General features: G+C 40.3%; 1 protein-coding gene across 2 annotated transcripts in view; it reads right to left on the minus strand.

The window, feature by feature from the left end:
• The window catches only part of EXOC4 (exocyst complex component 4), a 413600-nt gene that overhangs the window by 202543 nt on the left and 187820 nt on the right, over positions 1 to 23237 (minus strand). The window contains exons 10-11 of one of the 2 annotated variants that reach the window (XM_040594464.1): positions 22178 to 22274; positions 17318 to 18898 (exon numbers count right to left, since the gene is read on the minus strand). In XM_040594464.1, the coding sequence (XP_040450398.1) occupies positions 18880 to 18898; positions 22178 to 22274 (116 nt within the window). In that variant the 3' untranslated portion in view covers positions 17318 to 18879. Of the gene's footprint in view, positions 1 to 17317; positions 18899 to 22177; positions 22275 to 23237 lie in introns of those variants that run through there. The other variant, XM_040594462.1, reaches the window with a different exon arrangement.

Here is a 23237-nt window from a genome sequence, read left to right on the forward strand (position 1 = left end):
CTCCCTTTTGCTTTAGTCACTGTGATGTGGCAGTAAAGTAATAGGAAGTTTAGAGAAACGAATACTCACTACAACCGTGACGCCAATCTGTACCAAAATGGTCAAGAAAAGCCGAACAGTTCATAAAAACTAAAAGTAAGCCAAAAGTGTTCCGAAATTTCAGTGATTTCTGCATGATGCACAATGGCAAAGAAGGCAGCGAAGGAAAGGAACTCCTATTAAAGCATGTTTAAAATCAAGGATCAGACTGCCCTAGACTATAGCCTTGGAAGCTCAGCTACAAAAGAGGAACAAGTAGCAGGGATTTTGCAATTTCTTGCCATACGCCCGTATCACAGGCTGAAAGGATGGGATTGCAACATTCACCCTTCAATGGCTTTGATTCATCTTCAGTGAGGGACTTATTTCTGCTGATCAATCAGTGATCGCTGCAGGGTGAAGATGACATGTACTGTCAATGGAGTGTGTCCGGTTGGTTAAACCTGAGGATCAGAGTTTGTATGGCAAAAAACAGACATGATGCAGATCCCACTGACACTTCAAAGGCTTGAGACACTAAAATTGGTTAGAGAAAGAGGAGAAAAAGAGCCACTGCAGCCATTTTAGTTGATTTTGACAATAGGTTAATCTTTTCAAAGCAAATGTCCTACCAGCATTTAATAGCTACGCACAATTTGATCTCAAACCTAAAACCCTCTGCCCCCCATACCCCAATTTGCTGAGAAGCTTTCCAGATTCAAATGACGGGAAAACAGCAACATGAGGACACAATTAGTCCAGACAGACTAACAGAAGAGTCATTGGTGTCTCAGCCCTATAGGGCTTGACAGTACCCTCTTCCCAGAAGCAGCCTTGTTATAATTAATTGTTGTGAAATGCAGCCAAAAAAGTTGTCCACCCTCACAGTACTACACGATTTAAAACATATTTATTTAAGCATAAAAATTATGAAAATAATTATTTTAATAATAAATTATCCAATAATTCTAGTAAATAGGGTCACAGTATTTTTGGATACGTAAATGCATTGAATAGAGAAGTCTAAGGGTTAGCTGTGAATGCAACATGAGCATTGTCAGTTCTTCTGCCTTTAAAGTAGAGATAAAAAGCTCAGTGGAGATTTATACCTTTTCCTCTATGTGCTTCTGCCTCCTCTCCTCCACAGACACACATATTTCAATATATCTGAATGCCTTACAAAAAAATTAACTGGCATTGAATGTAAGAGTTTTCAAGGCAGTCTTGAAAGAAGACTATAGGTTCCATTAAACCCAGACGTACAACACTACGCTACGGCAAAACCAACCAAACAAAAAAATGCTTCTGTTTTCAAGGGTATTGTTAATTTTATTACATCACAGAATCTTCAAGTGCCCATTTGCCTGTTTTCTTTCATGATGTCTACTGCACTAATCCTTTGAGGAACTTATAAACAGCAATTCATAGCCCAAAAAGAGTGTCACATCTATGTAAACAACATAAACACATGATTTGAAGGAACACATGTAAATACATCACACACAATCTCAAGACAACATAAATACTATTAGATTCATTATATTTCAAGCCTCCTCTGAATTCCTCCATATTTTCAAAGCTCCTAGGCATACAATTAACATTCCAGTTTATAATGTCCAGCCCTGTGCAGACTGGCTCATCAAAATGCTTCAATTTCTGCCCTTCAACTACAAGCATCAACTTAGTGTTGAGGCAACAAAGGAAATGAAAGAATGAAGAATAGGATTAAGAAGCTTGAGGTAAATGGTATGTAACTATTCATGTTTCACATGGGACTTAAAGCAAGCAAACTCGTTACCCTGAGACTGACATAGTCTGAGCTTAACCAAAGGGGTTTTTTAGAAGTTTCTCAATATCAGAATCTTGGATTCTTCACCTAGGAGACATTATTTGCATGTCATCACATAATTATAATACACACATATACTTCATTGCCTTCTTCGGTGAATACTGAAATTATGGAAATTCTAGGATCAATGACAGAAATCAATGGTTTTAAAAAACACCCACAAAGCTGAAAGACTTCATGTAGATGGAAAATGTGAAGCAAGATAATTAGGTCATGTCCTTTCTGACATTTATTTCAGTAAGCAGAGAATCAGATCGTGTTCTCTCTTTTAAATGCAATTCAGAAGGTGAAAAAGTATATTCATACTGTACTTACCCGTGGATGGAATTTAACTATGGGAATAGATATTCCCACCTATTTGACATGCAAAGCAAGAGCAAATTTCTCACTATAATTATAAATATCCTAAAGGAAAACGTGCAGATTTCATTATCAGTTGAGCTCTGTCCTTGTGCATGATATGAAGATGCGACTGTCCTCATAGCTGATGAGCCCCTGCTAAGGCTCATACCTACACAGACATGTGCTCCTGATTACCTGGGGTTCACTTTAGATTCTGGACCCTCATCCATGAGACAGGACGAGAAAGAACAGGGTAGGATGGCAAGGACAGTAAGAAAGAAGTTGGCTAACCCCCCTACAATTTAAGCAGTGTTGCAAGGTTTTAGTCACCTGCTTCCTTAGGGTGAACAAGGCGTGTTTTGTGTATATGTAAACAAAACTGCCCTTACCCAGAACATAAACTGACACTTTATCCACCCTCTTAAGAAACAACATGTGCCAATGAGGTCTGTCCAGCTGATGTGCCATGTAATTAATAGGCAACACTCCACGGCACTGAAAATTAATGGGACTGGGAAACAAACTCCCAAAGCACCAATGATCAGGTCTCATAGACTACAAAGACAACAGGAATTTAAGCCGTGTGTCTCACTTTGTAATCTGTAACATTAAGAATGTTGGTAACATCTCAAGGGGAATAGAGAGAAGAGAACCAATCCTCGCATCTAACCTTTCCATCCAGTTGTGACATTGGGCAGATCTCACTGCAGACCTGTTCCAAGGGCATCTTGCTCCCATTCACAGCTACAAACCTAACTTTTTGTGGTCGCTCTTGTGAGCTGTTTTTTCTGCTACAGTCCTGCACTAGCAACCAAATGGAGAAGCTCGGCGCTCTACATCTCTTGGGTGATGCTCTCATTGAAACCATCTCTGTCTTCTAATTATAACTCAAATAATCCTGGGGGACTGATGATGCAATCAAAAGAACGCATTTGAGGACTCTAGGAAAAAAGTTGGTTTGACTCTCACACTAATGAAGCTCAGCACCTTCTAGTAACCCATGAATATACATCTTTTTAATTCATCCTGCTCTGGATGTCATAAAAACAGACCACACATTAGTTACTACAGTGACTTGTATTATAATAAAAAGAATGTGAATAGATCTTTTAGTGTGTTCCAAAGACTTACTTGCATCCTTAGTGCAACTGAGAAATTTTTCTACAGAAATACACAAAAAAAGGGCCAGTAACATGTGCAAAGAGGGGACACCTTTTTGGCCTATATGTTGTGCTATTTGTTACACAGCAAATAGCTAAACAAAGGGAAAAAAACAAAACCCTAAGCATGGAAGTTGAAGTACAGTCAGTTGTGAAAGGCAGTGATTTTCCACCTGAGGAACACTGACCATCTCCTGCTGGCACCACAGGGAAGGTGCAACAACGCAAAGGCCTGAAGACACCATCTCAGCATATCCATCCCCATGCGTGCTGGGTGCACTCCAGCATGAGCCCACCCTAACTCTGCCCCAGAAGGCTCCCTTAAAGCGTGCAGGCTTCATCTATCTCCATAAACCAACATTCTCTATTAAAACCAAAGTGACACTGAAGCCACACGCCCCTTGCCAACAATTCCGTACAACTGCCTCCCAGGCCAATAGTGGTTTTGAGATGCTACACTAAAGAGACAACCCTTGAGCTTGAAACTCCACTACTCGCTATAACCCTCAGCCACCTCTATACACCTCCCAGATAACTATTGATGGAGCTGAACAAAGGGAAAAGCCACATTACGCTCTGTAATGATTAACATTAATGGCCTGTGACACAAATGCTGTCTTGGGGGGGGCAGGGCTTGTCATACAAGGTGGGAATTTCCCCCCCAACTTTGCGATGACATGGATATAATAAAGATGTCAAAAGATTTACTGTAAAAAGCACCTCCAGGACAAGTTTAAGGTGACTTCTATGTTCCTGTTTTGCTTTTCTTTTCCCCCCTCAATATATTTTGCTTCTAAAGGGGCGATAATACACACACAATTATAAAAACAAATGGAAAAGACTCCTACTTACATGCCCCCAACCACTCTGCTACTTACAGAATGAGCTGGCTCTTTGTTCTCAGCACACCTGCACATGCACTGTGTTTCTCTATTTCTTTTTCTTGAGGGGATACTTACTGGTTTTTCAAAAATTACACTATATTTCTTATTGTGCAATTATTTTGCAAAAATGACATATCAGCTCTAAAAAAGAGCAATGAAATGACAAGACACAGGAGATGGAAGAATTCAAACATATGCTTTAAATGTCACTAACAGCAAAGATCGGCACACTAAAAGCCATCAGAAACTGGCAAAAACTGTAAAACTGCTAAATATAATTAGGTATTTAATTAGGACACCAAAGCACTACTAATATATTCTTTAAAATTTGGGAATTCAAAGCATATAATCTAAACTGAAACCTTTCTATTTCTGTATGATATGTGCAGAAAATTGATCTATAAAAATAACTTCTGATGAACCACAGATTCAACACCCTTTGGTAGCAGCACCACTTTGTAACTGAGAATCGGGGCGGGGGGGGGGGGGGGGGAAATGTCTAAACAAGGCTCCCAAAATGCACCTCTTATAGAAAGTAACAGAAAAGGAATATATTTTTAAACCCCCCCTTCTCAGACTTCTACTTCAGTGATTACATTGAGCAGAAAACATCCTGGTGGAGATGAAGTTACAGCACTACTGCAGCATAGCTTCAATATGGACCTTGAGCAGAAGAAGCCAGACAGACTGAAATCTTTGCCAGTGAATGTGGTTCTGAAAGGATTTTGCTAGAATGGCTACACCGGAGAGACAGGGAAAATGCATGTGTAAAATAACTGTGCAGAAGAAGCCTTCAAGGCTAGATCAAATTCTCAGGCTGTAGAGCATGAGTGATGAAGGACTTCTACCTGCATAGGGCTGGTGAGAGACCTCAAGACAAACCTAACCTATTAGATTATTTACCCCCTACTTAATCCTCTTTCCTTTCTCAAACAGCCCCAATTAACAATCAAAAACTTCCTAATTAGAAACTTAGGAATAAATCCATGGAAAGGGCATTCATTTATAAACAGAGGCAAATAACATCCTTTAGCACTGACCTGTTTAGTTGCAAAAGAACAATGGAAACAGGGCAACTATGGTCCTTCCTTGGGCAATTGATTTAAAATGCTACTTCACTAAAATAAGAGTGTTTGGAGACTACCTGAAAAAACAGAGGTGTAACAATGTAGAAACACAATGATTTAAAAGCTCTGATGTAGTAAGGCTGGTACATTCTAAATCAACAAGTTTCAGCAAAGCTTATCCAGCCGTACACAAAAGGCCTGCATCTCTGATGAAATCAAGCTTCAAAATTTATTCCTGGGGATTTGGGTATAAACAGACTACTAGAAGTAGAAAAGGTTCTGGCAGAGCATGGAACTGAACCTCAGACTCCTAAATTCACCGTTTCTTTGCAGCCATTAACAAAACCGCTATGAAGGGGTTAAATCCCAGCAGTTCTGTACAACATCTGATTGTCCTACTTACTTGAAGAAGAAGAAAAAAAAATCATTCCACTGAAATTCCAAAGGGGGAACTCCAGTGTGAAGGTCTATGAAGTGACAACCATTAATGACTTTTGACAATTTGACTTTTTTCTACATTGAGCTGCTGGGACTTGCCACCAAACACAGGGAAGTCTTAGAAAATGCCCGTTAGCAACACTAACACAACCTTCTCCCTGAGCTGGGCTGTTCATGCCTGATGCTAATTCCACCCAGAGAGAGATTTACGCCTATTAAGCTCTGTAAAAATCTACTGTCAGCCCTGGTTATCCCAGTTTGATCCTGTACGAAAAGGAGAGGAAAACAATGTATTTTAAATTGCCTTTAAAATTCAGCAGGCTACTTAAACACAAGACATATCTTTGACAAAATCTACCTAAGCTTCAGGAATTTGAAAAAATTATAAGAAAGATTTTATTTCATCTTCTTTTTGGAAGAAGAAAAATGTCGCTATTGTCACATCACTAGTCTTTTCATCTTTCTTTTATGGCAACATGTTAAATTAGAGGAACAGTAATTTCCTAAATGCCATGGACTAGGGGAAATTCTAGGTCACCATCTTAGAGGGTTTGCAATGATATGAGTCCCATAATGAGACTACACATGTATACGTGCTTCCCTGCAGGAAAAAAACATAAAATAGATGTAAACAATTTAAACCTTTTAATCAAAAATCTATGGTAAAATATAGAATATATACATGATATTTTAATTCACCTTTTATTTGATGATTTGTCACCCAAATAAATTTTGTATCTGAATAGGTGTGGAGTTTGACTTATCAAAGGATGATAGAATAGTTTGGGTTGGAAGGGACCTTTAAAGGCCACCTAGTCCAACACCACTGCAATACCCAGGGACACCTTCCACTAGACCAGGTTGCTCCAAGCCCCATCCAACCTGGCTTGAACACTGCCAGGGATGGGGCGTCTACCAGCTCTCTGGGCAACCTGTTCCAATGTTTCACCATCCTCATTGTAACAAATTTCCTCCTTGTACCAAGTCTAAATCTACCCTCTTTTAGTTTAAAACCATTCCCCCTTGTCCTATTGCTACAGGCCCTACTAAAAAGTCTGTCCGCATCTTTTGTATAAACCCCCTTTGGGTATTGGCAGGTGCTCTAAGGTCTCCCCGAAGCCTTCCCTTCTCCAGGCTGAACAGCCCCAACTCCCTCAGCCCGGCTTCCCAGCAGAGGTGCTCCGGCCCCCGATCATCTCCGTGGGCTCCTCTGGACTCGCTCCAGCAGGCCCGTGCCCTCCTTGTGCTGAGGACCCCAGAGCAGAGGCAGCGCTGCAGGGGGGTCTCAGCAGAGCGGAGCAGAGGGGCAGAATCCCCTCCCTGGCCCTGCTGGCCACGCTGCTCTTGGTGCAGCCCGGGGCTCAGTTGGCTTGCTGGGCTGCGAGCGCACCTTGCTTGTATCTTATGTTAGGCTCTGGGAGACCAAGGGTGGAAAGAATGTAAAAAGGTGGCAGTTCACTGGTGTTGATCCTTATGAATCAAGAATACCGCTATGAATTATAATTAATTTCTGCAGCACTAATGGGACTGTGGCACGTGGTTTCATCAAAATTCAACTTTGCTGATTAAACATCTTCAGGAATATGGTTGTTCTACATCAAAATTATAACAGTAGGTAAAGGTCATCAGGAGCCACACTTCTATTCATTAAACTTCAGATTTTTTTTCTCTCTCTCCCCCTTTCTTTGCCAGACTAGGCACATGACCAAAGCAACTAAGAATACAAATTTGGTAGTTCAGCCTCCCCTGCTTCATTTGCATCTGTTGATTCATTTGTGTGCGTAGATAAGGTCAATGCAAATTGAAACCTCTGCCTTTTAAAAAAACTTTGCCCCATTTACTATTTACCACGATCATTTCTCACACAGACTTTGGGGCAACACTACCTAAAAGAGTTTTTCTCTCCTACTGTAGCAAAGCCAAAAGGAACAGTAATCCCTTTGGGTTTGAACACAAAGAGGCTTTCTGGATAGTGCTTTATGCAAGACACACAATACTTTTTAAACCAGGCATGTGTGCAGGAAACTCTGAAACAGCTTTTATTTATCAGCCCTCCAGGCATGCTGTTTATTCCGCCAAGCTTTTGGGAAGGTTTAAGGGCAGAGGAAGAATTTATGGAAAAGAACCCGCTGCCTTAATTTTATTTACCTAACTGAGTTGATTTGCATTTTTAAATGATGTTGTACTCTCAGTAGCTATCGCCTTCAATTCAAAGAATTCAGCTACTTTACTTCCAAGATCATATTTTTAACATAGTGAAACGCTTGATGGTAGGTAATTACAATACATTACCAGAATAACTCTAATACTGCATATACTACATTACAAAAGACAACCAGCAATTAAACCCATTACTACCTTTCATCAAACGAACTAGAAAAAAACCTACTTAACTATTGGCCTGGGCGTACCTAAAACCTATAATAAGTACCCATTCTGCTTACTTAAACAATAGTTCTATGCTCTTGACAACTTCTGTTTGTTTTTCAGTATGGAAGAGGTGCCAAACATTTTCTTTAGGAGGCTCTTGAGGAATGCACACAGCAGATATCCTCCCATCCGACAAAGGAAACGTGCATTTCACATGGCTGGAATGGATGTACCTCTCGTGTGACCAGACACATGGCAGCAGTGGGGACTTTGGGGAAAAAGGCAGCTGAGTGGAGGCTGGATGAACATTTTTATCAGTTTGGCACCTCTTATAGAATCACAGAATGGTGGGGGTCAGGAGGGACCCCTGGAGCCCCCCCAGCCCAGCCCCTGCTGAAGCAGCTCTCCCAGAGCGGGCTGCACACAGTCACGTCCAGGGGGTTCTGAATGTCCCCAGAGCAGGAGACCCCACAGCCTCTCTGGGCAGCCTGTGCCCCTGCTCTGGCACCCTCACGGTAAAGAAGTTCTCCCTCATGTTCAGGTGGGGCTCCCTGTGCTGCAGCTTGTGCCCGCTGCCCCGTGCCCTGTCGCTGGGCACCCCTGACAAGGGCCTGGCCCCGTCCTCCTGACACTCGCCCTTGAGATGGTTGTAGACACCCATAAGGTGCCCTCTCAGTCTTCTCCTCTGCGGGCAAAACGGGCCCAGCTCCCTCAGCCTCTCCTCATCAGGGAGATGCCCCAGTCCCCTCATCATCTCTGTAGACCTTTTACATAGACCAGGGGTCCTCAAACTGTTTAACCAGGGGGCCGGCGGGCGGATGCAGTGGCAGGCAGCCATCTGCGGCTGCTTGGTTTCCCCCCCCAACCCCCGGCGAGGGGGTCTGTAAATACCGGGGGCCGGACTGAGGACCCTGGGGGGCCGTATCCGCCCTGCAGGCCGTAGTTTAAGGACCCCTGACACAGGAGGACAACTGGCCCAAATGAATGGGAAGCAGAAAACACTCCCAAATACTGAAAGTGTCATGAAAGACTAGGAATAATGCTGACTGGGTAGGAGATAAAACACTAATTTAGGAGTCAGGCAAAGGAGAGAGAGAGAGTGAACCACCAATGTTAAGAAAACAGAGCAACTAGCAATCTAAAGATTCTTTGCAATTAATTAGTTTTTACTATTTTTTAACAAGAATTTGCTTTCAGTTGAGATTAATGATTTACATGTGTTGCAGGCCCAGTCTGATTTTCAGTGTGAACTGCAAGGCCCATTTTCATTAAAATCAATTATACGGTATGTATCAAGAGGGATGACTTTCAGAATAAGGAATGGATTGCAGTGATAAACTGCACAGCCCTGTAAAATAAAATGAAGAATGATTCTAAAGTGAAAACTTGTCTTCACCTTTTGTAAAGATATAGGCAAAAGAGAATGGTTTTATTTCCTCCCTGTAGTACTATAAAACTTCAGAGAATTTAATTTTTTCCTACTCTGTGCAGCAGTTTTGAGTCTCTGTGCTGCCATCTCCCACCGTCTGGCCATCCACCAGACCATGGCTCTCACTCATCCTCCTCCAAAAGCAGCAGAATGGTCATTTTCTTGTGAGAGCACTAGAGACCTATTAGAAAATAATCATGTTCAACATCTTCCAGTATTTCTCCCTTCTTCTTGTATTTAGTGTTATTTCTAGAAGGTCTCCAATTTTTCTTTGTATACAGAACAATTAATGTCTCATTCCCACTGAACTAACTACCTAACTCAGGACTAAAATCAGCTCGGGTATCCCAAAACTAAGGAATAGAAAAATTTTGTGGAATCTGCAATTATTTAGCCACGTTATTTAACCTTACAGAGCGTAAACTTTGTTTCTTTTTTACTTTGAAAACACTCACTCCTACTGTTATCACTGAGTTAATGTAATGACTTTACTGAAAAAGTCACCAAAAATTATTAAAGCCCCTAAGGGCTTTAGTCAGAACCTGATCATCATTACATTTTACAGTATACACAGTATACTACCACACTGCCCTCTCTGTGGGCTTTTTATCCTACGATGAATCAGCCAGGGCCACCAAAATAAAACCTAAATAAAAGAAATGCTTTTGTGTTCAGAGGCATTATCACATCATTTAGCATCCCAGGTACCACCACTCCATTAGTTTTAAGTATTATTACAAGGATTGGTTCTTAAGTTACAATAAAGACTGAAAAAAAAAAAGAGATATGCTGTTAGCTTCTTCTATTTTCTAATATTTGTTTTAGTATTACACAGAGAAAAAAGAAAGAGAAAAAAAGGAAAAAAAACCCCAAACACACACCCCCCAAAAAAAACCCAAAAACAAACCACCACAGAAACCAACTGATCTGACAGTACAGACAGAACTAAGGCAATGGGCTTAACTGGTCCAACTGGGTTCCTGAAATCACAAGGACTGAAGCAGCGACTGCACCTAAAGGTCCATTGCAAAACTTAAATTCCAGGTAACATGTCACTGTCTGGATTTTCTCCCGGAACAAAACTTTTCACACGTGTCCATATACTCAAACATTCATAACAGTTAAGACAAGCTGTGATCCACTGGAGTTCACCTTGATAAACATGGCCTTGTAGTCTCCTTTTCCTGCCCTGTCCCTGAATGCAGAAGCACTTAACTGTCTATAAAATCCCACACCACAGAACTGCCGCAGTCAGTTGGCTGACAGTACTATTCATCTAGAGATGACAAACCACTGAACTGACATGTGGAACAAGAGTTACTGCCAATTTACAGAGAAGGAAGCAGAGGCAGAAGTGATTAAATGGCATCGACATGTGGTTTGAGACCAATTCTACTTGGCCTTGCCGCTACCACGCAGGAGTGGGGTCACCAGCCTTGCGCCAAGAGGCTCCCAGCATTTAATCTAGATTTCACACATGATCTCCAGATTTTCAAAGCCAACTCCCATTTTCAAAGCCAGCAGAAGAATCTGACTTTAAGGAATGCAATGATTAGAAGAAAGTTGCTTGAAGCTTGCATAAAGCATCCATACCACCTTGTGCTACACGTAGTCCTCAGAGGTAACTAAATCACCCAAGCAAAAGTTGAACGAAGCACCCAGGTATGAGCAGGCGGCAGAGACTGCCATCAGGTTGCAGGACTCTCAAACCTAATCAGTCACAGACATGCTGCATCGCCCAGAGCGAATCCGTTTGTAAAAATAAAACCCAGAGAGACAAAGTTACAATAAAATGGAAAATCTGAACCTTGATCAGTAACAGTGGGAATTTATGATTTTCATTTCTGTTCTGCCTATTCCAAACCTGCACAGAATTTATGATCGTTGAACTCAATGCTTCATCCACAACAGCTTCATCCCTGGCAGTCACATAACCAGGATTTCCATGTGCAGAGCAATTTCATGCTAAGGTGTTAATGAATTGATGTCTCTGAAAAGCTTGGAAGCTATCAGATGAAAAGAGCTACAGAAATGTTTAGTGGTGCTATTACACAATGTGCAATTACTATTAACCTATCCAGTATTCAAGACACTTGGGACCCAAAATAACAAACACCTTCTTTCCTGCAAAATTTATTTATGGCTATTCTGCAGATCTCTAAAAAATAGCAGAATTTAAAACCAAACTCCTCAGGAATATTCTACCAAAAAGTTATCTTGTCTATGATCTTGCGTCTGAAAAACGTGCTCTTCCATGAGCTGAATTCCTTGCAAGGCATCTCCTATGGTGCTACAAAGACCTTCCTTTTGCCATCCACCTTTGGGGCAGCATGAAAACCCTGCAAGTGGTTGTGCAGCCACATCTGATGGGGCTGGACCAAAGAACGTGCTCTACGAAACAGGAATAAGTGAGGGTCCCACACTGTGATATCCATGACAGAATTGAGCGGAACAGAAAAGCACAGCTTCTGGTGATGTAACTCTAAAATCATAGTTTTCAGCTCTGCTCAGTAAATTGAAAAGAGGGTAATAAGTTGAAATAAACATTACAGATTTAACTCTCTAAAAGCATAAATAAAAATTAAATAGATCAAAAATCTCCTTTTTTTTACTTTTAGTACCCGCTGGAGGAGACTGAAATTCACCTTTGTGCTCTGGAATAACAGTTATAGACTCCTCAAATTACAGAATTTTAAATTGTACATAAGGTTTTAGATAGCTTTGTAAAAACCCAGCAAGAATAATCTAGCTAAAACAGAAAGCAGAGAGCTCCAGACATGAGTGGCCCAACACCAAGGGAACTGCCGAAGGCTTTTTCCAGAGAACCTTTAGCTAAACAACATGATGACATTCATGGAAATAACTAGTAACAATAAAAATTTAAAACCCTTTTCTTTCACAAGCGTGTCCCTCTGATTGCTCTATGGTGGAAATGGGGTCCAAATCACACTGCCGTCTGTTCTGGGTTATAGATCTTTGCTTTTAACAGCAAATACAAAATACAGGCATTCCCTTTTTTGTTCTCATCGAGAAAGAGCTCTCCTGTATTTCAACCAAAAATTCATAAAGCTTTGTGAAAGTAACCTCATGCACTCTGCAAAGTTTTTCAGGGTAATAATACTGTAACTTGGACCTAAGCCACCCTAGGTTTTCATCCTTGGATTTCCCCTATTGTATTCAGGGAAAGCCTGCACTAATGTATTTTATGAACAGTTTTCGTAGACAGATTACAAACTTCGAATTTGTCAAGTTTTTTTTCCCTTTTCTTCCACAATGAAAATGAAAGATGCTTTTCTACTTTTGCCTTGTGAGTTTTCCTGGTGTTTTCCAGGGGTCTTTTTTGCAGTGTCAGAGTAGTACTTGATATACCTGAAATGAAAGCTGGTGCTATTAAAGCAAGTTTTAGCTGCTGTGGAAGTTCATTCCCCAATGCTTACTGAGCTGCTAGAAAGATACCAGCTCCTGCATGGCAAAATCTCACCTTGTGATTGAAAAGATTTATAGCATCTGATAAGCCAAAGCATCAAACACAGATCTCAGTGTGTAACTCAGGCTCCTTCAAGCATTCTAAGATTAAGCCATTTCATACTTAAAATGGTTAAATTAAATAAACTGACCCATTCTTCCTTTCCAGCTTTGCTAAATCCCTTTACGACCAACAAGTTTTTGAATACAACAATACTCATGCTTCTGGTGCGGAGGGAAAAAAAAGGGAAACAGGAAAAAGAAAAAAGAAAATCTATAAACTTAAATGCATGTAAGACCCATTTCAATCATATTTAATCTCTCATTTCATGAACGTGACACCTAAAGACATTTGCAGAATGGTCTGTATAACAGATTAGCATATAAGTAATAACACAAATTAAAAAAAATCATAAAAGTGTGATTTTTGGTCCATGTCTCTACCTCGCCAGCTCCTTTCCTTCAGCCTCAGTTGCAATCTGGAAAGATGACCTTCTGGTAACAAAGGAAGGTTGCTCACTGTCTCTAATCAACTTCTTGCACCTATCCTGCTAACAAGCAAGCTCTGCATTTTCCTAGCCCTGTCTCACCTTGCAGGTCCCTGCTACAACAATCTGAACCAATTCATCTGCCTGGGTGAAGAGGCACAGGCTGTGAAATCAGTCAGTCAGGGTGGCTGCCTGTAGGTTTGTGTTGGAGAGGTATGGATTAATGGGAAAATTAAGTCTTTTTCCCAGATTTGGTGTGTTTGGTTTTTTTTAATTCTGCCAAATAAATTTGCGGTCATCATATGAGTACTTACAGAAGATATTTTAACAGAGCACACATCATAATAATGTGGAATTAGCTAAATGTCAGCTAACTTACACAGTTTTACATGGAAACAGAGCTACAAGACAGCTAAATAATTCAAGGTATATTACATTCTCTTGAGGAAATCAGATTTGTTGGGTTATTTGGTTGTGGGGTTTTTTTGTTAAGTGTTTAGGCCTGGAAAACTTCCTAGTGGAGCTGACTTTCAGAGGCCTTGGCTAGCTGCCTGTTGGGCAAGGGAACACTCAGACATAAAATTATTTGGTTTAGTGATGTGATTTAAGAAATATAAGAAGAATTCCCCAGACTATTTGCTACACTAAAACTAATATCCTCAAATTTATCCTCTTCCTTCTTAGGACCGCTACAAAGATTTGCTGGCATCTTTAAGACCCCAGGAAGATCAGAGTAGCTTCTTGTGGTGGGTTGACCTTGGCTAGCTGCTCTCTCATGCCCCCTCTTCAACAGATGGAAGGATATAAAATAATATGGAAAAGTTTGTGGGTTGAGATAAAGACATGACTATCACTTACCAATTACCACCACTGGCAGAACAGAATTTAATTTTAATTAAAATATTACACTGAATTAGTAATAACTTTATAACCTGGTCTATATATCCAGATTTTTGTAATTTTATTGTAATTTCACTTAAGCATACTTACTAATAACTGTTCTGTTTTGATCAGATACAGTAAAACACCTGTTAGATTAAGAACTACTTCGCAGGTCTATATACAAGATATGCTGGATTTCATCCACATTAAAATTCTGTGTAACACTACAGCAAGCCCAAAAAAAACAAAAATAACCCTCTCCCAGTCCAACACCAACTCCTTTAATCCCAGGAAAACCCATGATTATTTTTTGCACAGTATGAAAGCAGCACTTTTTGCAAAAACTTCTTAACCCATGTCCAGAAGGCACACTCACTATCTCTTTGGGAAAGAACCAGATGAGATCTACACAAGGTTTGCCAGTTTATCTAAAAACTTGCTGTCATTCCTGCTGTATTCAGTGCTGGTGTGGCCTCACCCTGAATACTGTGTGCAGTTCTGGGCCTCACAGTTTAAGAAGGATCTTCAAATATTGAATGCATCCAGACAAATGCAACAAAGCCAGTGGAGAGGCTGGAAGTAATGCCTTATGAGGGGGCAGCTAGGGACTCTGGGTTTGTTTTGTTTGGGAGAAAAGAAAGCTGAAGGGCAACCTACCTAATTGCTCCCTACAGCTTCCCAAGGAGGGGAAGCAGAGAGGGAGGTGCTGAGCTCTTCTCCCTGGTACCAAGTAATAGGATGTGTGGGAATGATTCAAAGCTGCACTGGGGTGGTTTAGGCAGGACACAAGGAAGCATATCTTTACCGAGAGGTCAGACACAGGAACGGGCTTCCTAAAGAGGTGGTCGATGCCCCAAAGCTGCCAGTGTTTAAGAGGCATTTGGACAATGCCCTTAACGTGCTTTAACCTTTGGTCAGCCCTGAAGTGTTCAGGCAGCTGGACTAAATGATCATTGTAGGTCCCTTCCAACTGAACCTTTCTAAGACACAACTCATTCCTTGTGAATATTGCATCACGAGACCCAAGTCAGTCATTGAAAACTCATGGCACCATAAATCTCTACGTACAGTATAATAAAAACAAGTATTCAGCAATACAGGCAACCTTAATCCTGTTCCATGAGAACAAGAGTTAAATGCTAGAACTAAAATTCAGCAGTGCTTCCATTAAGAAATGAGCCAAAACTACTTTGTTGTCCTGATGGACATAATACAGGTTAGAAGTAACTCAGTATCATGGAATTGAATTAACACTGTTTTCAGCTATTCAGCCTAAGTTCTTGCAAATGTCAAAATCTCTATGCTCCTTCAGGTTGTGTTTCATCTGAAGGAAAGGAGGAGCTGCAGACGTGTGAGATTTCTGACAAGATGTTGATTTTCCGTATGGATGAAGCATGTTTGAAAACTCAAAACTTGACTGATACGCTGAAGCACGTTCTCTGACAGACAATATAAAATCAATGTATCACATATAAAGAGGATTTTTTTGAGTGTAAGGATTTTTTTGAGTGCAAGAGTTTTTGTTTGTGTGTGTGTGGGGGGATTGCTTTATTTTCTGTCGTCGAAAATGAACAGCCTTACCTTAAGGTTTTTATAAACTGTCATCTTTAATCAGACACACAAAGTAAGACTGTCAGTTCTCATAAAGCAGGGGGTGGGGGGGAATGGAACAAAATCACAAAATGTGAAGTTGTTCCCCAGCCCTTTCCCGTGCATGTGCCCTGCTTCTGCGATGGCCTCAGTCAGAACTAAACCTTTTCTTAGCAGTGTCAGAACAACAAGCTTTTCTGAAATGTGTCTTTGTAATTCAGTGACACCAACTTTATGAGAGCCTGTCAAAGAAAAGAGTTAGGTTTTGCCTGCAAGAAACATTCATTCCCACTGTTGACAGATATAAAGTACTAAATGTCAACAGCAACGGACTCGTCAACTAAATGTCTTCTAAACACTCATTAAACCAGAGGGAGAAAAAAAAAAATCAGTAGGTGGGTGTCAAATTGCTCCCTTAAGGTTTTGATTCAGGTCAATTGAAGTAAACAGCAAGTGTATGAAAAGTTGCATCAAGCATCTGTCACACTCAAGGATGAGTATTAACAATTCCAAAATAAAGATGGGACTATCAAGCATCGTGGTGACTGCTGGTACCGTAGTGAGAAGCAGGAGTCAAGATCTCCCCATTTCTACCCGATTTGTCTTACCCCACTGCACCGCAGAGCCTGCACAGAGGCACCATCTCCCTGCCTCCACAGGGGGGAGGGGAAGGGAAGATACTGCCTCTCTTGCAGAAGTGAGATTTAGATTAACTAAGTGATATTCCCGCCTGCCCCCCCCCCCCTCCCCCCGAAGATACAGGATATGTCTGAATTTAAGACTTAACACACACACACAACCCCAGCATTCATGAAATCTGGATAGTTATATTTTTAAGGGGTCACTGACTAAAAGTTTGCAAATAATGTTCCCCTGTGCACATCACAGCATCTCAGACTTTTTTTTTTTACACTTAATCTCTTATCCTCTGAACATCATTCAACCTGAAATACAAACTTTAAGCAGTCAATACTAAGTCCCCTACCCCAGCTTCCACCAGTTTTCTCAACTTCTCTGAAATCAAGTATTTGAAGTTTGATTTCGAAAAGCTAAAGACATCACCTCTCACACTTTAGCACTATCTGTGCCCAGGATTATTTCACATTTTCAACCTACTGCAGTAAGAACATATAGCGCTTAGACTGATCAAACACCACCTATTTTTCTTAACATACCTTCTATCATTTAACATAATATAAACATACTAAATGTCACTAACAAACTAATCTAATTTTCATACTCCTTTTACTTCCAAAATAACACATTCCCCATATTATCAAATATTAATTTTATAGCAGAGAACTACAAGATATTACAGCATATTTAAAAATCAAATTGTTTATTATTATAGTAATACAAATATACTAACAAAAGGATTATCAGCGAGGTACATATGGGTTCTCAGTTACATACATAGTTTTGTATCAATTACAGTTACGTAGTTATGAACATTGCTCAGCTGCAGCAGCCATTGATACAAACACCAAAGGATTTAGATGCCCCATAGGAACCAATGACAACTTTGCTGTCCCCTCCCAACTTTTTCAAAATAAACAGAGGATTTAAATCCTACATACAGTACCTTTTATCTTGGCATATCATGACTTAAACAGAAGCTTGACACGATTATTCCCAAAGCATGGAAAGTTAAAACATCACTGCTAATACGTATGTACCTGCGTGTATGTACGTATTCTGTACAGTGTGCACCTCCCGCCCGTAGACAGGTTACAAGTGGAGTCTGAAACCTGACCTTCAGCAGTTTGGAGCAGATTGCCACCAGTTGGTGAGGAACTTGCAACAGGCAGCAAAGTAAATTACCATCCTCGTTGATTATTCCCTAAAGCATTTGTTTTATTTATTAAAAGAGCAATCACTCTTTTATTAGCATTAACTGAAAGAAACAGGAAATTCCAAAAATGCTATCAAGTAAAAAGCCTACCTCTTTAAATTATGGAGAACAGTGTAAATTAACATAATTATTTAATTGTTAAATTAAAATGTCAAATTATTACCTGCTCTTTTCCCCCCACTCTGATCAGTCCAAAATACCAAAAACTAGCAAACTCCGCAGTGTCTTGGACCATGCACACACTGAAGCATTAAACCTCAGTCTTTGCATCCCAAAGAACATCAGCAGAGTCAAATCATTAATTTTGTCTTTCCTTCTTTCCTTACTTTTTCTTGGTATCTAATACATCAGCACTTTGGTTTTCACTTTGAAATCCAAGGCAGTGATTAGAATATCACTGACATGTTGCAGTTCTTCCCATCTGGTAAAGGGGTAACCCCCCCAAGACAGACACTGCCTCTTTGGTAGAGAGGTAAAGGGTGCCAAGTCAATTCAGCCTCTAGTCCACTTCTCAGTAAGGACACGACCTTCCTTAGAAGCAACTGCTTCTTCCGAATCAATGAACACTTTGCTTTCTCTTCCATCCTACAACCCTTTTAATACTGGTTGATATTAATGAAGTGTGGCTGATATTAATAAATGGATATCCTTGAGGCCTTAATACCCAATATCCAAATAATGTTCAACTGAGTTAGCATCAGTGGTGCTTTCATGATTCCAAACGCCATCATCCCCTCCATCTCTGGTCCCTCCTGTCCCTCCCCCTGAAGCCTCAAGACTGCAGACATCTGTTCTTCAATTGTCTGGTAATAAACATACTCTATAAAGCATATGTAAAATGATTATTACCCTGAAGAGCCAAGTGCCTTTCAAATGCCAGCTGAAACAAATAAACATATAAAAAAAATCCCCACCAAACAAATGTTACAACAGACATCACTCAGGCTGTTCGATATTCCACAACGTAAAGGCTTCAGTATTGGTCCCGCATGTTTCCTTCCTCCAACGGGAGACGTTAGTCCACAGACCAGTAACACCAGCGCTTTCACAATCCAAGCAGACGCCTGTTAGCGGTGAAGGATGAAGGAAGCAACTGGACTCTTTTGGTAACTTTTATACTTTGACACCTCCCGCAATATGTAATTAAGGAAAATCAGATGTGTATTCCTCTTCAGTTTGTGAGTGCAATTAGTTTTCATATGTAGTTAGTAAAATCTATTCCCGGGAATCATCTCCACTAGAATACCCACTTGTCTTCCAAAAATTGACTATTCATTTATTACGTGTGTGGTGGTGTCATTAAGTCCTGGTAATTAATCTGGGGCTTGGTGTGTCTCAGTTGTACTAGTGGAAATTAGGGACCTATATCCCAAACGACATAACTCACTTCCCAACTCTGGCTCGCTGCTCTAAATGAATTCGAGGGAAGACTTTGAAAACCATTTGTATGTATCTGCCCTTACGCTCTCCACAGTTTTAAGTTAAGAGTTCCTCTAAATAAACTTTTGGAGATATGGGGATTAATTTACAGCCCCCTGAAAGCCTGCTGACTTGATGTTCTTCAAGTTCTTCAAAAGGATCTGGAGCCAAGCTCAACCTCAGTTTGTAAATGAAAAAGGATCAAAAAAAAGGCTGTTATAGCCAGTAAACTTAACGTTGTGATTGTGCAACTCCCTGATGTGATCGACAACGACACTTTTCATATCGGTAGTATGAGAGAGAAATCCAGACTGATGAATATGAATGCTCTGGTTATAACCAACTCTCCATCTAATATTACTGGGCTGAATTACATTTCAAAGTCACCACTTAATGCGATGCTCAGGCTTTAAACCATTGTGCCAGCATCTTGGTTTCTCAGTGATCCGGTTAGCTTAATACTTCTAGAAGCACTCAGCTTCCTAATAAAATCAGCTAGCCCATACAGTGCTAAACCTTCTCTGTCAACATATTTATGTGAACTTGATAGAAATAAGGAAAAAAACACACACCACCACACTTCTAAATAACATATTGATCATTCTGAATTCAAAACAGAGTCATTTTAAGTCTGCAAAAGCAACATCAATGAAAGATGATTAAGGCAAGCCATAAAGAATCTCCACGACAAATGGAAAATAAAGCAAGTGAAAACTTCACACCTCTGGAGCAATTACCTCCTCCCAGAGCTTAACACCTAATGCAATAACATCTAGAAAGGAATGACAAAGATCTAACCAACAAGGAATGCACACATAAGATGATTTGCTAGAAATTATTGCAAACATCAGTATTTCAGCAAATCCACCACATTCAGCATTTATACAACCACAGCCAGCATCATATTGCCAATTTTAACAGGAGTCAATGGGTAAACCAGTTTTCTGGTAGGACAGGTCATTGCTATTGACTCCCATCAGGAAGATAATTCCCTGAAGGGAATTATTATCAGCAAAAGAAATCCAGTCCTATGGTCAACCCAGATACACACACCGCATCCCACGCATCATGCAAATGCCAAAGCTGAGCATCATGAGTTAAACCTAAGATCGCAAGGACTCATGCATTTACTCTGTTGATCATTAAAGTAGGTAAAATCACATCTAAAGAGTTTCTGCAGTCTTCACCTACACCCAAACTCATCCCATTCTGTAGTGAGAAAAGGGTAAGATGGGTCATGGAGCATTTTCCTTCTCTTCATGCAGCTATTGATGAACTACTCAATGCAAGGAAGTTAAGATGTTACAGATGGTTGGCATGAAAAATATATTGTACGCGGATACCTTAATCTTGATGCAATTATTTTTTATGAGGCAAATTACTTCTACTGCCTATCTTGCAAGCTGGTAATGAAAGTGAAGTGTTTGTGAGAAGTGCTATTTAAAGCAGAGCACTCAAGTTTGACTCGGATGGCAAAAAAAGGGGGAAAAATTAAGCAGGAAGGCAAATAGAATGGAAGAAGTATTTTCACCAGTTTCTAAATCAATGTGAAGTATCTCATCAATAAAAATAAGAGCATCATATCCCACCCACCCCCACCCGCTCCGTGCTTAAAAGAAGCCTGTAAATTCATTAAAGATTAAGAGACTGAAGTCCATATCATAGTGGTCATAATACATCTTAACCATTGCCCATCTTTTCTTATGATAAAATGGCTGAAAACTATAAATAATGCTGTAGCAAATTTATTTATTAGCACATTTCTTTTGCTTAAAAGAGACAGATTGAAACAAATTATGCTTAGGAAATTATCCATTTCATTACGGGCATCTAGCAATAAATGAAGAGTGTACAATGTACGCAACCCTTTTTCCAAGCAAAGACCTTAAACACTAACAAATTTTCCTATGTCCTCACAACAGGTGCTGTTCTCAAGATTATTCCAATATCTGATGTAATGACACCAGAATTTCAAATTTGGAGGAATTCACGTACTTTCCTTCTGCATTTTTAAGTCACAAATGACCCCAGTTCTCAGCTACCAAGACATCAGTCAAGATATTCCTTCCCCTGGGAATCAGATTCCAATTACTTTTTATTATTATTTTTTATTGGTTGTTTTTAGCGTTCGAGATACATACCCTACGGCCTAAGTGACTCATGATAGTGAGTAATAGAAAGTCGAAGAGGAAAATGCCCTCTAAAGGTGCTAGCACTGAATAGGAAAGGACATGTCTGATGATAAAGAAAAACCCTGAAGGAAAACACAGAGGTGGAAGATTGACATGAACTGAGAAAAACATCATATTACTTAATTCCAGCAGAACTAAGAAGATCAACTGTTAAGACTGCAAAGCAAAAGGAGCAAAATTAAAGTATCAGAGGTGCGTGACTTGGTGAGAAGAGGCTTATTATAGACTTGCTCTGTTTTAAAGTTCCAGCAGTCCTTGATGAGCTGTGAAGATTTTTGTAATTGGCAAGGCACTTCAGACCAGGCATTTAATTTGCAGTCCATAGACCACACTTGTTTTATCAAAGAATGAACTTACCTTGCAGTTCATAAAGTATCCTTCTGACTTTTTAATAAGCATAATGGACAGTCAGCAATAAACAATTTGTGACAGATTGCAACTAAACTTTTCGCAGCTTGGGTCAATAATAAATTACACTGTTCAATGAAACAGGGTCACCCAGGCAAGCAATCCCCCTTGGTATGCCAGTTAATTTTGAAAAAGATTAAGGAGCGTCGGCAACAAGCTCAACTAGTGATTACTTCTTACATGTGTGCACATCAACAACTTTACAGCAAGCCCATTGCTGTGGGATGTTATCTCTGAAGTGGCAATATGCCATGAAGAAAGAAGGTTAATTCTACTTGTTCTAATTATTCGCACCTGTAGAACTATGTAGAAATTCTTACTTACCTGAGTAGGGGATGAAAGATGATGGTAATGTTCCTGGCTCCCGGTTTGCAGACAAACTTGGATCCACCACCTTCAATTAAGTTATCATCTGGTCCTCCTGGAAAAGAACATGAAGCAAGTTGTCTAACAGATCTGAACACCCCTTGATTTTTACATAGTAAGTGATAATTAAACATTTAGGTCTGTCTGTAAACGCTTCATTCCTGGTGGAAGATCAGTAATTAACACAAAGATATGCTATTTCTATCCTCTTTCTGCTCAGAGGAAGTACTCCTAATGCAAAAGGAACAATAGAGATAGTATTTATACGTTGCTTTAGGCTCCTTTTTCCATAGTTGGTGACAGTATTGCAGAAAGACTGGTAAGTGCAGGTGTCCTACAGCCCAGGAGTGAGTTTCAGCTGCAGAAGAGTTTCCCAGCCACATCACATGAATTCATCAGCTGGGCTGAAGTCCAATGTACTGGACTGGAGGTGCTAACATGAAACCCATCACACAGATGAAAGATGCCCAGACACCCTTAAGAGGCTTGAGTCTCATGGCTCTTCAAAGTGTCATTGGCAGATGGGGACCTACAGCCTGAAGTTTCAGTGACTTTAGCAGCTATTGGAACAGCTCAAAACTAAACGCACAGCACACAAGCACACACTCGAGCCATCTTTTCTCACAAGATGAAGGCCCTTGTGCTTTTGTAATAAAACACCTAAAGCCTTGTCCATGTGGCTAAGATGTATTTTGAAGTGCACAATGCTTGGAAAGGGTTTTAAGAGCAGCACTTCACTGAATTTTGCTGCTTCATATTGCTCTGTACAAGGCTTCTGCACCTCTGACTGATGATGCTACCATTCAATCCCTTGGAAGGCAGCTTGGTTTTTATTGCCAGTGATATGACACTAACTTATTTATTACATTTAATGTTACTGGGTCTCTCAGGAGTCTGTGTCTTTCACCAAGTTTTGTCATTCACTAGCAGAAGCCTCTGTTGCCCAAGTTTCAGTTGCATACAAACGGGATTCTCCAGAAAAACAAACTTGAGTTTGGCATGGTTCTTGGTCATAGAA

The sequence above is a fragment of the Falco naumanni genome, chromosome 5 (genome assembly GCF_017639655.2).
Source record: "Falco naumanni isolate bFalNau1 chromosome 5, bFalNau1.pat, whole genome shotgun sequence".
NCBI classification, from domain to species: domain Eukaryota; kingdom Metazoa; phylum Chordata; class Aves; order Falconiformes; family Falconidae; genus Falco; species Falco naumanni.